This window comes from Danio rerio, chromosome 3 (genome assembly GCF_052040795.2).
Source record: "Danio rerio strain M-AB ecotype USA chromosome 3, GRCz13ab, whole genome shotgun sequence".
In the NCBI taxonomy this organism is placed as follows: Eukaryota; Metazoa; Chordata; class Actinopteri; order Cypriniformes; family Danionidae; genus Danio; species Danio rerio.
Window position 1 is genome coordinate 6,264,194 of NC_141023.1, and position 13,549 is coordinate 6,277,742.

At 40.4% G+C, this 13,549-nt stretch overlaps 1 protein-coding gene across 9 annotated transcripts in view; it reads right to left on the minus strand.

Annotated features, from left to right (window-relative positions):
• Positions 1 to 547: 547 nt before the first annotated feature.
• zmp:0000001003 overlaps positions 548 to 13,549 on the minus strand; it is a 99,989-nt gene continuing 86,987 nt past the window's right edge. For 2 of the 9 annotated variants that reach the window (XM_087243640.1, XM_087243642.1), the window contains one exon: positions 548 to 3,723. In XM_087243640.1, the coding sequence (XP_087099766.1) occupies positions 2,387 to 3,723 (1,337 nt within the window). In that variant the 3' untranslated portion in view covers positions 548 to 2,386. Of the gene's footprint in view, positions 3,930 to 4,112; positions 5,201 to 13,142; positions 13,346 to 13,549 lie in introns of those variants that run through there. The other 7 variants (XR_015480211.1, XR_015480207.1, XR_015480206.1 and 4 more) reach the window with 7 other exon arrangements.

The window sequence follows — 13,549 nt, forward strand, 5'->3', positions numbered from 1 at the left end:
TGTTTTTTTATATTCCTGACACATTCAGACAGTCCCTTACTAAGAGCTCCGTGCGAGCTCTCCCGGCTAAAGGCATATTGCGAGGGCTTAAACAGAGCAGTGCTCGTAATGTCGAGCGAAAAAAAAAACGTTTCTTCACGTTCTTCTTCAACTAGCTCAACTTTTGCAGGCACGCGTGACGTTATTGGAAGTCACGGGGTGTGTCGCGGTTCTCCCTTATCAGACCGCGACACAGGATCGTAGATCTGAGTGTCGCGATTTCGTATCGTGAATCGTTACAGCCCTAAAGGTTAGAGAAACTTTTCATCACTCTTTCCCTGTCATTTGGCTAACCATCTCTTTGTTTTAAGTAGATAATTAGGCTTTTCTAATGTCTTTGTGGGGAATCAACCTACGTTAAAAGATCAATCAGAAATTTATTAGCTCATTTCAAGGAATGGGAGCTCGATGATTCGAATAACTTGATTCGACTCAATTGAGTCAGACTGAATCTGATTAAAGATTCACACTTTACTAACCATTTGTCCAGCAAATAGAAGACATCGTATTTCACCAATCTTGTTTATTTTATTTCCGTGGTCAACGATATTAACATAACACAGTATTGGGTCAACTTTTAGCAAGGTAACAAAATCTACAGCTCGAGGCAATGACTTAGAAGCTCATAAACAAAATGAAACAAAGAATTATTGAGCTACACTACGATACATGAAACTAACTATGTCATAAAAATAACATCAAACACACAGACACATTCACACTGAGGCAGTTCAGAGGATGCCAAATGAGTAGACAACCATCCCAAATTACTTCTAGTACTTATTACTAGATCTTAGAATCCCACCTGACAAAAAAAAACAAAGGCAGATATTTGGCCAAGTCATTCAATCTGCACCTGCAGATCAGCAAGAGACATCATTTGTTTGTGCTACTTGTGCTTTTGCTGGAAGTCTTGAGTTTCCCTCGCCGGGCTGGCGTCTGGGAAACAGCGCTCCTGATTGGTTGGTGACTCGCTTCAGTGACGTCTATGGAATTCACTTGCTTATGAGTGGAGGTTGTCCTGGGTTACCGGGTGTAATACTGAGAGTCAGTTTTCAGTCAACTTTAAGAGGTTGCATGGAAACTTTTTGGTAACCCAATCGTGTGGCGGCGCGGTGTTTGAGCAGGGCAAAAGGGGGCAGAGAGCACAGCTAGTGCGAGCAAGCTAATGCAAAAAGCAATGTTTTACTGTTGCAGTACGTTTTTAAGTGATCTGGTCTTCCAATGAGCAGTTGCCATGGAGGGTCGAGCCACGCCAAAGTCCCTTTAAGGCAGGGGTCACCAATCTCATTGCTGGAGGGCCAGTGTCCCTGCAGGGCTTAGCTCCACAACACACCTGCCTGGGTGTTTCAAGAAAACCTAGTAACACCTTGATTAGCTTGTTCAGATGTGTTTGATTAGGATTGGAGCTAAAATCTCCAGGACATCGGCGCCTTCAGGAACAAGTTTGGTGACCACTGCTTTAAGGCAAGTCATTTCACGTTTTAAAGATGGCGGCCATCTTTGAAACACTTCTCAGGCAGTATGCTCGAGCATTCTGTTTGAATGGGGAAACATCAAGTTCTCCAAAATTGCTTGCCAAGCTTATGATTGAATTTCATATTAGAAATCACCAATCAAATTAAACAACATCTGTCTCGTTAGTTTCATTTCTAAACGTCCAAATCACACAAAATCTGCAGAAACTCACGTCTGGTCCAAGCCCCTCTCCCAGAGTATTGTCAGTCTATAGCAGAGGTCACCAAACTTGTTCCTGGAGGGCCGGTGTCCAGCGGATTTTAGCTCCAACCCTAATCAAACACACTTGAACAAGCTAATCAAGGTCTTTTTAGGTATACTTGAAACATCCAGGCAGGTGTGATGAGGCAAGTTGGAGCTAAACCCTGTAGGGACACCGGCCCTCCAGGACCGAGATTGGTGACCCCTGGTCTATAGCAATTGATGAGTGTCAGAATGTTGTGGGACTACTATACAAGAGTTATCATCATGGATTATAGTTAGTCAAATTTAGCGGTTTTTAGTTTAGCGGGGAGGGGGGTTAAGCATGAAGGTAAAACATGAACGGCGTGTTGGGACACTCCAACCCCTTCACAGGCTAAGGATTGGAATTGGGCATTAGTTTCATTTCTACAAATGGTGCAAACTCTGCTAGATTATAGATAAAAGATTCCCATTCCCCGGCAGATCTGGATCTTGGTAATCAGCCCCAACAATGCTGATCAGAGCATCACTAGTAGTTTTCACATACTTTAATTCATGCCATTCAGGCAGCTTCTTTCCCATGTGGACTTCCATGTGTTCCTTAAGATGCAACAACTCTGTGAAACTCTGGACACAGATCTCATGCCTATGGTTTCTCTCCAGTGTGAATCCTCTGGTGTATTTTTAGATACCCTAACTGAGCGAATCTCTTGTCGCAGTGTGCACACTTGTAGGGTTTCTCTCCAGTGTGAATCCTCTGGTGTATTTTTTGATATCCTAACTGAGCGAATCTCTTGTCGCAGTATGCACACTTGTAGGGTTTCTCTCCAGTGTGAGTCCTCTGGTGTATTTTCAGAGGTCCTAAATGAATGAATGCCTTGTTGCAGAGTAAACACTTGTAAGGTTTCTCTCCAGTGTGAATTCTCTGATGCATGATAAATTGCCCTAACTGAGTGAAACTCTTGTTGCAGAGTAAACACTTGTAAGGTTTCTCTCCAGTGTGAATCCTCTGGTGTACTTTTAGATATCCAAAACGATTGAATGCCTGGTTGCAGTGTGAACACTTGTAAGGTTTCTCTCCAGTGTGTATCCTCTCATGTACTTTTAGATATCCCGAATGACTGAATCTCTTGTTGCAGTGTGAACACCAGTAAGGTTTCTCTCCAGTGTGAATCCTCTCATGGTTAGTTAGTTGTCCTGAAACGGTAAACCTCTTGCTACAGTATGAACACTTGTAGGGTTTCTCTCCAGTGTGAATCCTCTCATGTATTTTTAGATGTCCTGAATGATTAAATCTCTTGTCGCAGTGTGAACACTTGTAAGGTCTCTCTCCAGTGTGAATCCTCTCATGTACTTTCAAGTCTTCAGCCGTACGAAAGGCCTTGTCACACTCAAAGCACATATACTCTCTCACACCAGTGTGAATCGTCTGATGTTTTCCTAAGTTTCCTTGATATGAGAAACTCTTTCCACACACAGAGCATGAATAAGGCTTCTCCTTTGTGTGAACTCTAAGATGAACCTTCAGCTCTGAACCCCTCAAAAATGTTTTGCTGCAGTGATCACATCTGTGTGTTTTCTCTCCAGTGTGAATCATCTTGTGGTTATTAAGGTTTGATGAGCATCTGAAACTCTTCCCACACTGAGAGCATGTGAATGGTTTCTCTCCGGTGTGGATCCTCATGTGATTCTTGAGACTGGCTTTTTTTGCCCGATGTACCCCACACAGAGGGCATGTGAATGGTTTCTCTCCGGTGTGAGTCCTCATGTGATTCTCGAGACTGGCTTTGTATGCCATACTTTTCCCACACTGAGGGCATGTGAATGGTTTCTCTCCGGTGTGGATCCTCATGTGAGTCTTGAGACTGTCTTTGTTTGACAGACTCTTTCCACACTGAGTGCAGGTGACACATTTTTTGTCTTTTCTCTTCAGCAAGTGAGTTTCTCTCGCTTCGACATGATGCTGTGTCTCCTCCATCAGGCCTGAAATAAAAATAGGAAAACTGCCTTTTAAATAAAAAGGACAAACAAGTGAAGGTACACAAAAACTACATGAAATCATGAGCACTTTGGTGACCTTTTTAAAAACTTTGTTCCTGGAGCAAAGTACTCTTGCTCTGAGACAGGAGTACGACCCGCAGTAACCGAAATGTCTTTTATAGTTGCCTTAGACCAGGGGTGTCCAAACTCTGTCCTGGAGAGCCGGTACCTTGCTTTAAGACACCTGCCAGGAAGTTTCTAGTATACCTAGTAAGAGCTTGATCAGCTGGTTCAGGTGTTTTTGATTAGGGTTGGACCTAAAATCTCCAGGACAGAGTTTGGACACCCCTGCCTTAGACATAGTTTGTTACCTGGCCATTAGGGGTGATGACTGTGTTTGTTGGTCTACTTAAGAAGTTCAAGCATAGTAAGGAGTCAGTGTGGACTGTGGGGAAGGGCTGCGTCCGAAACCGCTGACTACTCAGTAGGTACTGCATTTGAATTTAAACGTACTACTCGGCCATTAGAAAAGTACGTTCTATACAGTATGAATGTGAAAAGTATGAATGGAATTCAGACATACTACATCTGCTCTTTTGTCATGGTCACGCGACCTACCTGCGTCAGTTGCGTCGCTTTGAGGCAGATTTATACTTCTGCGTCAAACACACGCGTATGCTACGGCGCTGACACATAGCCCTTCGCCATGGCCGTCGGCGTTGCTGACGTGCACCTCTCAAAAAATGTAACTACACATCGCAACGACACGTAGCGCAAGCTCTGTGAATGGTCGGCTTGGTAGCGCTGACGAGTCTGGGCGGGACCGAGAGCCGCGTGAATGGTGAGAGCCTGATGGAGCGATTGTTTACAAGTGTGGAGTCCCGTGAAGGAGCTCCGGACGGAAAGTTTTGTTTTGTGTTTACCTCATAGTTAAAGTTTTGCACGTCCGCCGGTTCCTGCCTCAAAATAAGCAAGTTTGAGCCACTTGTACATCCAGGAAGTGTTCAGGAAAAGCAAAACAGCAGCGAAGAAACTTGACACAGAGACACATTTACACCATACTACTCGGCTCGCATACTGATTTTAGCATACTGTATAATATGGAAGTATGCGGTTTCAGACGCAGCCGAGGTGTTTTGGTGGTTGGCTGGGAACATCAGACCTATTCGGTTTCCCAATTCGCATACATATACTTCGTTCCCAAAGGTATGTACTTTTTTATGAAGAAAAAGTGCATACTTTAGAGTGTGTAACAGAAGAGTGTGCAAACCTTGGGACATACTTCTTCATCAACAGACCATTATGATGCTTCGTTACGTCTTGTCAATTGTCTCGACACATCATCCACATTTCTTTTATATTTAGAGGTCTTATTAAGTGCTTTAAAATATGCATCTTTATTCGATGTTTAACGTAATCTCAACCAAAACATGAAGGAAAGGTGGGAACAGGTGTAGCTCCTCCCCTTTTAAAAACAGCCAATAGTGTTTTTACATTGCTCTGCCAGTGGGAGTGGTTGAGCTCAAGTGCATCAAATGTGAAGCATCTTGAAGGGGGCGGGGCATGTAAAGACATTAGAGCAGGGGTATCCAAACTCAGTCCTGGAGGGCTGGTGTCTTGCAGATTTTAGCTCTAACTTGCCTCAACACACCTGCAAGGATGTTTCTAGAAAGCCTAGTAAGAGCTTGATTAGCTAGCCCAGGTGTGTCTGATTGAGGTGGAAACTGAACTTTGCAGGACACCAGCCTTCCGAGTTTGGACACCCCTGCACTAGAGAAAGGGTTCATACACATTTTTACTACTAAAATTCCATGACTTTTCCAGGACTTTCAAGTAAATTTTCATGACCAGGGTTCTCATGTACAAAGACTTGCGTTGAATTCATACTAAAACATTGTGTACGGACAAAGCTGTAAACGTGCGTACGCAGTAAAAAAATAAGATGTATAAAACACTGCGTATGTGTAATCCCACGCATATCCTCTTTGTACATCCGAATTAATGTGAAACTGAGCGCAACATGAACAAGTGCAAAACCCCTCCCTGCCTCCTCCCCCTAATAAATATGCTAATGACTCCACTTTGGCAAAACTAAACAACAAAGCAATGGCAAATGCAAGCAAGCAGAGAAACTTTTAAAAGAATGTGAATTGGATGTACTCCTATCGGAGGTAGACCGGAGAAAAACTGTGTTATTTGCAAATTTGTCCTCCGGAATTAATAACAAAAGAAAACAATAGAGTGGGAGAGTTTAGCTGACGCAGTTAACGCATTGGGGTCTGAACATCGCACTGCGAGTGAATTAAGAAAGAAACAGTCCGATGTAAAGGTGTAGGTTAAGAGAAGAACAGCGGCGCACCGTCAAAGTGGGGACCGAACAGACGGGGGAACAGGGGATGCTGAACTAACACCCTTTGAGGAGAGAGTAACACTTTACTGTCTGGAGTAGTATCCGTGTCTGTGGGAGATGCCCAATCGCCTGCTCTACAACTGACCGACTACCTGCCACCTTGGAGCCTCATCCCAACCATGCTGTTTATAAGTATCACATATTATTTGCACATTTATTGAATGGAAATGTTTCACATATGCAAATTCGTCTTCAGATGGCGCCTTTATAGCAATGTGCGTGCAGTCAATCGCTCCGATTACAGTAGGAAAACCGGCCAACACTGCAAATTGCGCTTTCATGTTTGGCTGGTCAACTGCATGGCATGGAAACCTTATATACCTGCTAGACATGTGGATGATCTCACCCCGTACAGCTGCGATTGCATCAAAGATACTTTGTAGTGTGCAGTTTAACATATTTGCCTCTAGGATCGCCAATGGAAAAAAAACAAACACTCACAAGAAATACACGAACTCCAGGCATGAAGTTGGCGTGGGCTAACGCACTCTCATGTTAATTTCATCGTTAGTAAATCCAAACATCCAATGGTTCTTGTGTACGCAGCGTTGATACTGGAGGCCCCTGATGTTTTATTTTATGTCTATGTATACATGGTAAACAATAAGAAAAACAATGCGCATTCAAATTGATGACATCATATTATAAAACATCAATTTAATTTATTATTATTTTTATATCTATGTAAAATGTATTTAGATAATGCTTACTCAGCATTAATAATGTGACAGTATGTTTTTGGCCAAGGACAGAATAGAAGTAAAGACAAGTAGCCTATATTCAAATATACAAAATATTTGTTAAACCAATTTTCATTACTTTTCCAAAACTTTGTGGGATTTTCAGATTTTACAAATCTCTTCCTGGCATGGAAAAAGCCATGTTAAAATTTCCTGATTTTTCCATGACCGCATGAACCCTGTAGAGAGCATTTGATTGGTTATGATTTGATCAGAATCTGAAGTATGAGGTGATGTGCAGTGGTGGAAATAACGAATTACAACTATTCACGTTACTGTAATTAAGTACATTTTTGCGGTATTTGCACTTTCGTGAGCAGAATTTTGAAGACAGTAATTTTACTTGTACTTGAGTACAAATGAACAGAGAAATTCACTTTGTTACTTTTAAAATCATAATTCGTGACGTAGGACTGTAATTAAATTAATAGTTCAACCACTGACTAGCATTTCGGTAGCCAATAAAAATAAATCTTAACGGACCAATGAAAAGCCTGGTACGTTATTTGAACCGAAAAACAAGTTCAGGCTCCGGCAGATTTACGTGAACTGACCAGCATCATACAGTCACAAAGAAGTTATCGATTGACATAAGGAGATTCAAGACAGCAGAAATGATGACGAAATAGCAAAGGATGAATGGCCATGACCACACCTGGAGGAGCTGTTCACCTACATAGGGAAGAAATGGGACAGCTGTGCTGATGCAGTGTGAATAGCTATTTTATCATCTAAAAATGCTGATTAAATGTATGCCCAAAAGTAATATACTGCATAAAAGACGTGCAAATAAAGCAGCGTTTCTGTCCAACAAGTGAAAGAAAACAAAAATCAACACTTCCTGAGTAACTGACAAATATCAAAAGTAAAAACTAAATTTGCTATTTGAGAAGCTGCGTGAATCTTATCTTCATTTAATAAATGACTTGCACCTCAGAGGGCAATCCTAACATGCAGTGAACGCACTGTGGCATTTTGTCAATTCATTATCAATATAATAACACTATTACTGAAATGGTTAAGGCGTTTTAGAATGACCAAAGCAACACGTTGGATATTTTACAATGTGCTCAGCCTGCTGGTTTATCCATTCACACGCATTTTCAAAATGTATGCGTATTATGCCGTTTCCATCAACCGTTTTATTTTTTTTAAATGTGCATATTCAAAAAGAGCATAAATAAGTGGAAGAAATCTGCCCTCAGCTGTGTTATCAGGCTTACAAGACTTCAGTCTCTAATCTAAAAAAAATTATGGTAAGACGACATATAACTTTATTTATTACACAATTTAAATTTATTTTAAACAGTAAACTATGATATATTGACAAAGCAAAAACGAATAAGAATAAATATAAGTGTGTGTTTTTGTGGGCAAGCACACACTTATAGGCTTGTGGGCGACGCAGTGGCGCAGTGGGTAGCATGTTCGCCTCAAAGCAAGAAGGTCGCTGGGTTCCTGGTTCGATCCTCTGCTCAGTTGGCGTTTCTGTGTGGAGTTTGCATGTTCTACCTGCCTTCGTGTGGGTTTCCTCCGGGTGCTCCGGTTTCTCCCACAGTCCAAAGACATGCGGTACAGGTGAATTGGGTAGGCTAAATTGTCCGTAGTGTATGACTGTATGTGTGGATGTTTTCCAGAGATGGGTTGCGGCTGGAAGGGCATTCGCTGCGTAAAAACTTGCTGGATAAGTTGGCGGTTCATTCCACTGTGTCGACCCCAGATTAACAAAGGGACTAAGCCGACAAGAAAATGAATGTTTGAGTGTTTTAAAGCGTGTATGTACTTGCATGGTGGGTGATGGGGAAAAGAAATCTATTGGCTTTAGTTTTGCTGGAGTTTTCCTCACACTAAAAATTTACAACTCAGATGGCTATTGTTTAAAACAAGGTTTAAATTGAGTAAACGCTATGTATGTAATGGAGACATTAAGACCTAAAATTAATGAGACAAAATACTGATCCCCCACACAGAGACTGCAGTCTCAGCACCTGAGTCGGGGGAACCCATCAGACAGATCAGATCCAGCTGCTGCGCAGCCTCCTCGCATGCAATGAACCATTTAAGGTGTTTTACACCATTTATCTGACAGACTGGCACACATAAGCGGACATCTCCATTCTCACTACGAGTTTCTGAGATTTCTCACCCTCCCAACCGGGTTTGTTCCTCCGAGTTAATGTAGAAACATCTGTTCTGTTGCGAATACTTTGTAAACGCCTGTCCAGTTTATTCAAATCACTTGAGTAAATGAATTTAATTGTAAATGACCGGCGCGACATGGAAAACGGTTTAATACAGGCGTCTCTGAAACTGAATATTTCCATTTTAATTTTATTTAGGCTAGGTTATTATGTTCTTTCGGGCGAAGCAGTGGCGCAGTAGGTAGTGCTGTCGCCTCACAGCAAGAAGGCCACTGGTTCAAACCTCGGCTCAGTTGGCGTTTCTGTGTGGAAATTGCATGTTCTCCCTGCCTTCGCGTGGGTTTCCTCCGGGTGCTCCGGTTTCCCCCACAGTCCAAAGACATGTGGTACAGGTGAATTGGGTAGGCTAAATAGTTCGTAGTGTATGAGTGTGTGTGTGTGTGTGTGTGTGTGTGTGGATGTTTCCCAGAGATGGGTTGCGGCTGGAAGGACATCCGATGCGTAAAAACTTGCTGGATAAGTTGGCGGTTCATTCCGCTGTGGCGACCCCGGATTAATAAAGGGACTACGCCGACAAGAAAATGAATGAATGAATATTATGTTATTTCACAATTCAGTTTGTGATTCGGCATTGTTGAAGTATAGTGGATAAGTTTTGAAGCACTTCACCTCAAATGTTATTCGTTCTTCTATTTTATCTAGAAGATACCCGACCAACAAAAATATCTAAACAAAGAAACAAACAATATACAAAATTCGTTTTAAAAATGTATTTTTTCCCAAGAAAAATATACAAATTATAATATTACTATTAATTTTTTACTATTATATTACTAATAGTACTACTCTCTACAGTCCACTATTTAACTGTGAGGGTGGATGATTTTCGTTCAGTGGAAATTAATGATTTAAAGAAATGCTTCACTAATTGTATTGTATCACAATCTTCTGTTATATTTGCACATGTTTTAATATGTCATCATTTTAAAGATTAAGTCCTGAGCGTCTGATTTTTCCTTGGTGCTGACGTGCTTTAGTTACATTTAGATTTCAATGGAATATTACAATTAAAAAGGAAACGAATTATGTCATAGCGAATGCCCTTAAATAATGTAGCCTTCGACAGTAAGCATCAGTGTTTCTTGACATGATTGGGGAATGGGGGCGGGGCGGGGCGGTGCTGGAATTGTGCGTGCCATTGAATAAAATCCTGCACACACCCCTGCTTAGGCCTACAGTTATGTTAGTCCTTTTCGTTTTCAAGTTAGGAAAAAATACGTACTTTTAGAAACACTTTGCTTTCCATACATCCAGTTATGTTTGGGTGTGTCTTTCTTTTTTGTTATGCTTTAAACAACATATACATCAGGGGTGACCAAACTTGTTCCTGGAGGGCCGGTGTCCTGCAGATTTTAGCTCCAACCCTAATCAAACACACCTGAACAAGCTAATCAAGGTCTTACTAGGCAATGCTCGAAATTAACTTTTTTACTTGGTAGCACCGGTGCTCCCAACTTCAAATATTTAGGAGCACCAAAATAAATTTAGGAGCACCAGAAAAAATTTAGGAGCACCCACCAAAAATGAATGAGCACCGCTGCAAATTGTTTTTTAAGGGATTTATTGTATTTTAAAACAACATTAATAGGACTGACAAAAAACAGAAACAACCATCTAACTAATGCTGCGAAGACATTGATAGGCTATTTGTGTGCAATAATTCCAAAATGAATGTCTAATAATTATAGAATATTAATGATGATGAAAATGACAATAATAGTAATGAATTCCATTTCTCATTATGATACTGCCTTGAATGTGCATGAATGTAGGTTATCTGCTATAAAAAGCCTGTTACTTTATGAAAAATAATTGTATAGTTTGCATCAAACAAAAATGAAGCATTGCAGTTAGAAATATTTATTTTGTACTGCTGTTTATATATGCATGTCAATTTAATAAATAATATTTCTGCTACAAAACAAACAAAAGATTATAATAAATCATTCAATTCAATGCTGAAAGCTGCAAAGCAGTCATCAGTAAATAAATAAAAAATAAAAATAATATACACCTCAAAAAAGAACAGACAAAAGTAAGAAAGTAAAGTCTCACTTCTATCACTCTTTAAAAGTTTTGGTTTCAGTTTGTGTCAATTTAAAGGTTCAGTCTGAGCTGATCTTCATTTTTCTGTGTTAGTGGAAAAGCAGGCGAGTCAGCCGACCCAATTCATGAGCAGGCAGCGCAAGATTCTTGTGCTGACCACCGGCCCAATACCGGTCTTTGTTATGAGCCGCAGTTTCAGTGTAAACTTAGTAAAGGTGAGCTTCTTTGGCGATATATACAGTATTAGATTTGACTTTTAGCGGACATTTGCGCTGAACACGCAGTGAATGCGACGCATGGAGATTCGGGTACCTTCTCCATGAAGCGCGTACTCGATTGATCTCAGCTGGTGGATTATTATTCACCACGTGACGTGTCATGATCGCTCTCATCTGCACCTCAACTTTAGGTGGGGTTTGCAAACCTGTGTGCTTTAAGTTTTTACTCTTCAGCCGTTTGCATTTCTTGTGGTCATAAAAGCTCCTTCCCTGTCATCTGACAGCGGAATACCTTGAGTGAATGACAGCTAATATGAACCAATATAGCGGCAGGGAAGAGCGATTCAGCACGTTTTTACAAAAAATCAAAACAGGTCGCACTACAACCATTATCTGCAGTCCCACTAATGCTCCCAAATATATTATGAGGTCGCATAGATTAATTTTCCATTAGCACTATGCTGAATAGTGCAATAGTAATTTTTCAATTCCTAATAAAACCCAGTAAAACAAGGTTTTTTGTTGGAAAATTTACACCTATGAATATGAAACTTAATTAACAAAATAAATAGGTTAATAACAAAAGCTTCATTATTCAAATTATCATAATTAAAACATCCAAAAATTAAAGTTAGAGAGTACCTTTTTCTTTTTAAAAACAGAAGCATCATACCAGAGCTTTTTAACATCACCACAGTGCCAAAAGGGGTGGGGTACAGGTTCCAAATACAAAGAACAAAAAGAGCAATTATATCAATATCCTTTTTAAATTTACTGAGAAAATGTTTAACCAGGTAGAATTAATGAATTAGTTTAAAACAGGAGTGCTCAACCCTGCTCCTGGAGACCTATGTTCCTGCTGAGTTCAGCTCCAACCCTGATCAAACACACCTGAACCAATTAATCAGGACCTAGACAGCCCTGGATAATTACAGGCAGGTGTGTTTGATGTGGGTTGCAACTGAAATCTGCAGGACGGTAGATCTCCAGGAGCAGGGTTGAGCACTCCTGGTTTCAAAGATATTTCTGTTCTCTTATTTGTAACCAAACGTTTGTAAGGCAATGACCAAATACTTTCCCAGTTATGTCTGGGTGTGCCTGCATATGCTGTTAGCAGACATGTTTCGTAGAGGGGGAACTGGAATTCCCGAAGGGAACAGAATCAACTGGCCCTGATATATGTCAAAAATAATCAAATTCAAATATCAAAATATTTTCCTAAATGTTTTAATAATATTTTTCTGTTTGCAGATTAATTTAGCTCTAATAACCTGGGTTACACTAGATCCGACAGCAGTAAGAAACCGAATGATGATTCGTGTAGCGGCAGTAATGAGGCAAATGAATGCTGGAAAATAGTAAATACTAAAAGAAAAGGAAGAAAACGAACAGTCCAGCTTACAGAACTAAAATGCCCATCAGTGCTTCACACCCCAGTCCAGCAGGTGACAGTAGAGCACCTTTAATGCTGATTCACCACAAAACATCTACAGAAGAAGAGTCCAGTGGAGGAGCTCCAGACTTCTGTTCTGTTTACTTTATGATTAAAGTGTTTGCAGTTCCCGTGTCTGAAATGGGCGAGATTAAACTACGTGTACAGTAATAAAGACAAAGAGCAGATCTTTAGTAACTTAATATAGTTTAGCTTCATTTGTATAATTGCTTATAAAGGCCTTTAAATGGTTATAATTCAGTAAGGACAGCGTGAAATTTACATCTTAATCCCTTTATCTTGCTGTGTACTATACCGTCTGAAAATATGAACTGATAAATAAGGAGAGAAATGTAATTAAGGACAGAATCATACCTGTTTGTGTATGAAATATCAGCTGAAATAACAAAGTCCAGCGTTCCTGATCGTTTCTGTAGAGGAATTTACAGTTGAGCCCCAATATATACTGAATAAAGGCAAGCAGCTGAAGTGTCCGTCAGATAAACAGTCTGGCAGCAAAAGGTTCAATATAAAAGCTGGAGTGTGTTGTCGTGATTTCTTCAGCACTGAACCTCCACACGAGTTGTTGGTCTTCTTTTCTTCTTCTAGTGTTTTATATCGGTTTGGCAACCCAACGAATAGGTGCATTACCGCCGCCTACTGATCTGGAGCGTAGATTGTGCATATTTGAGGAAGAAAGAAAACACTCAAGCTTAGATAAAAAAATAATAATACAATTTAAATAAATTTAAAAAACCTAGAAAAATGATATCCATTATTCC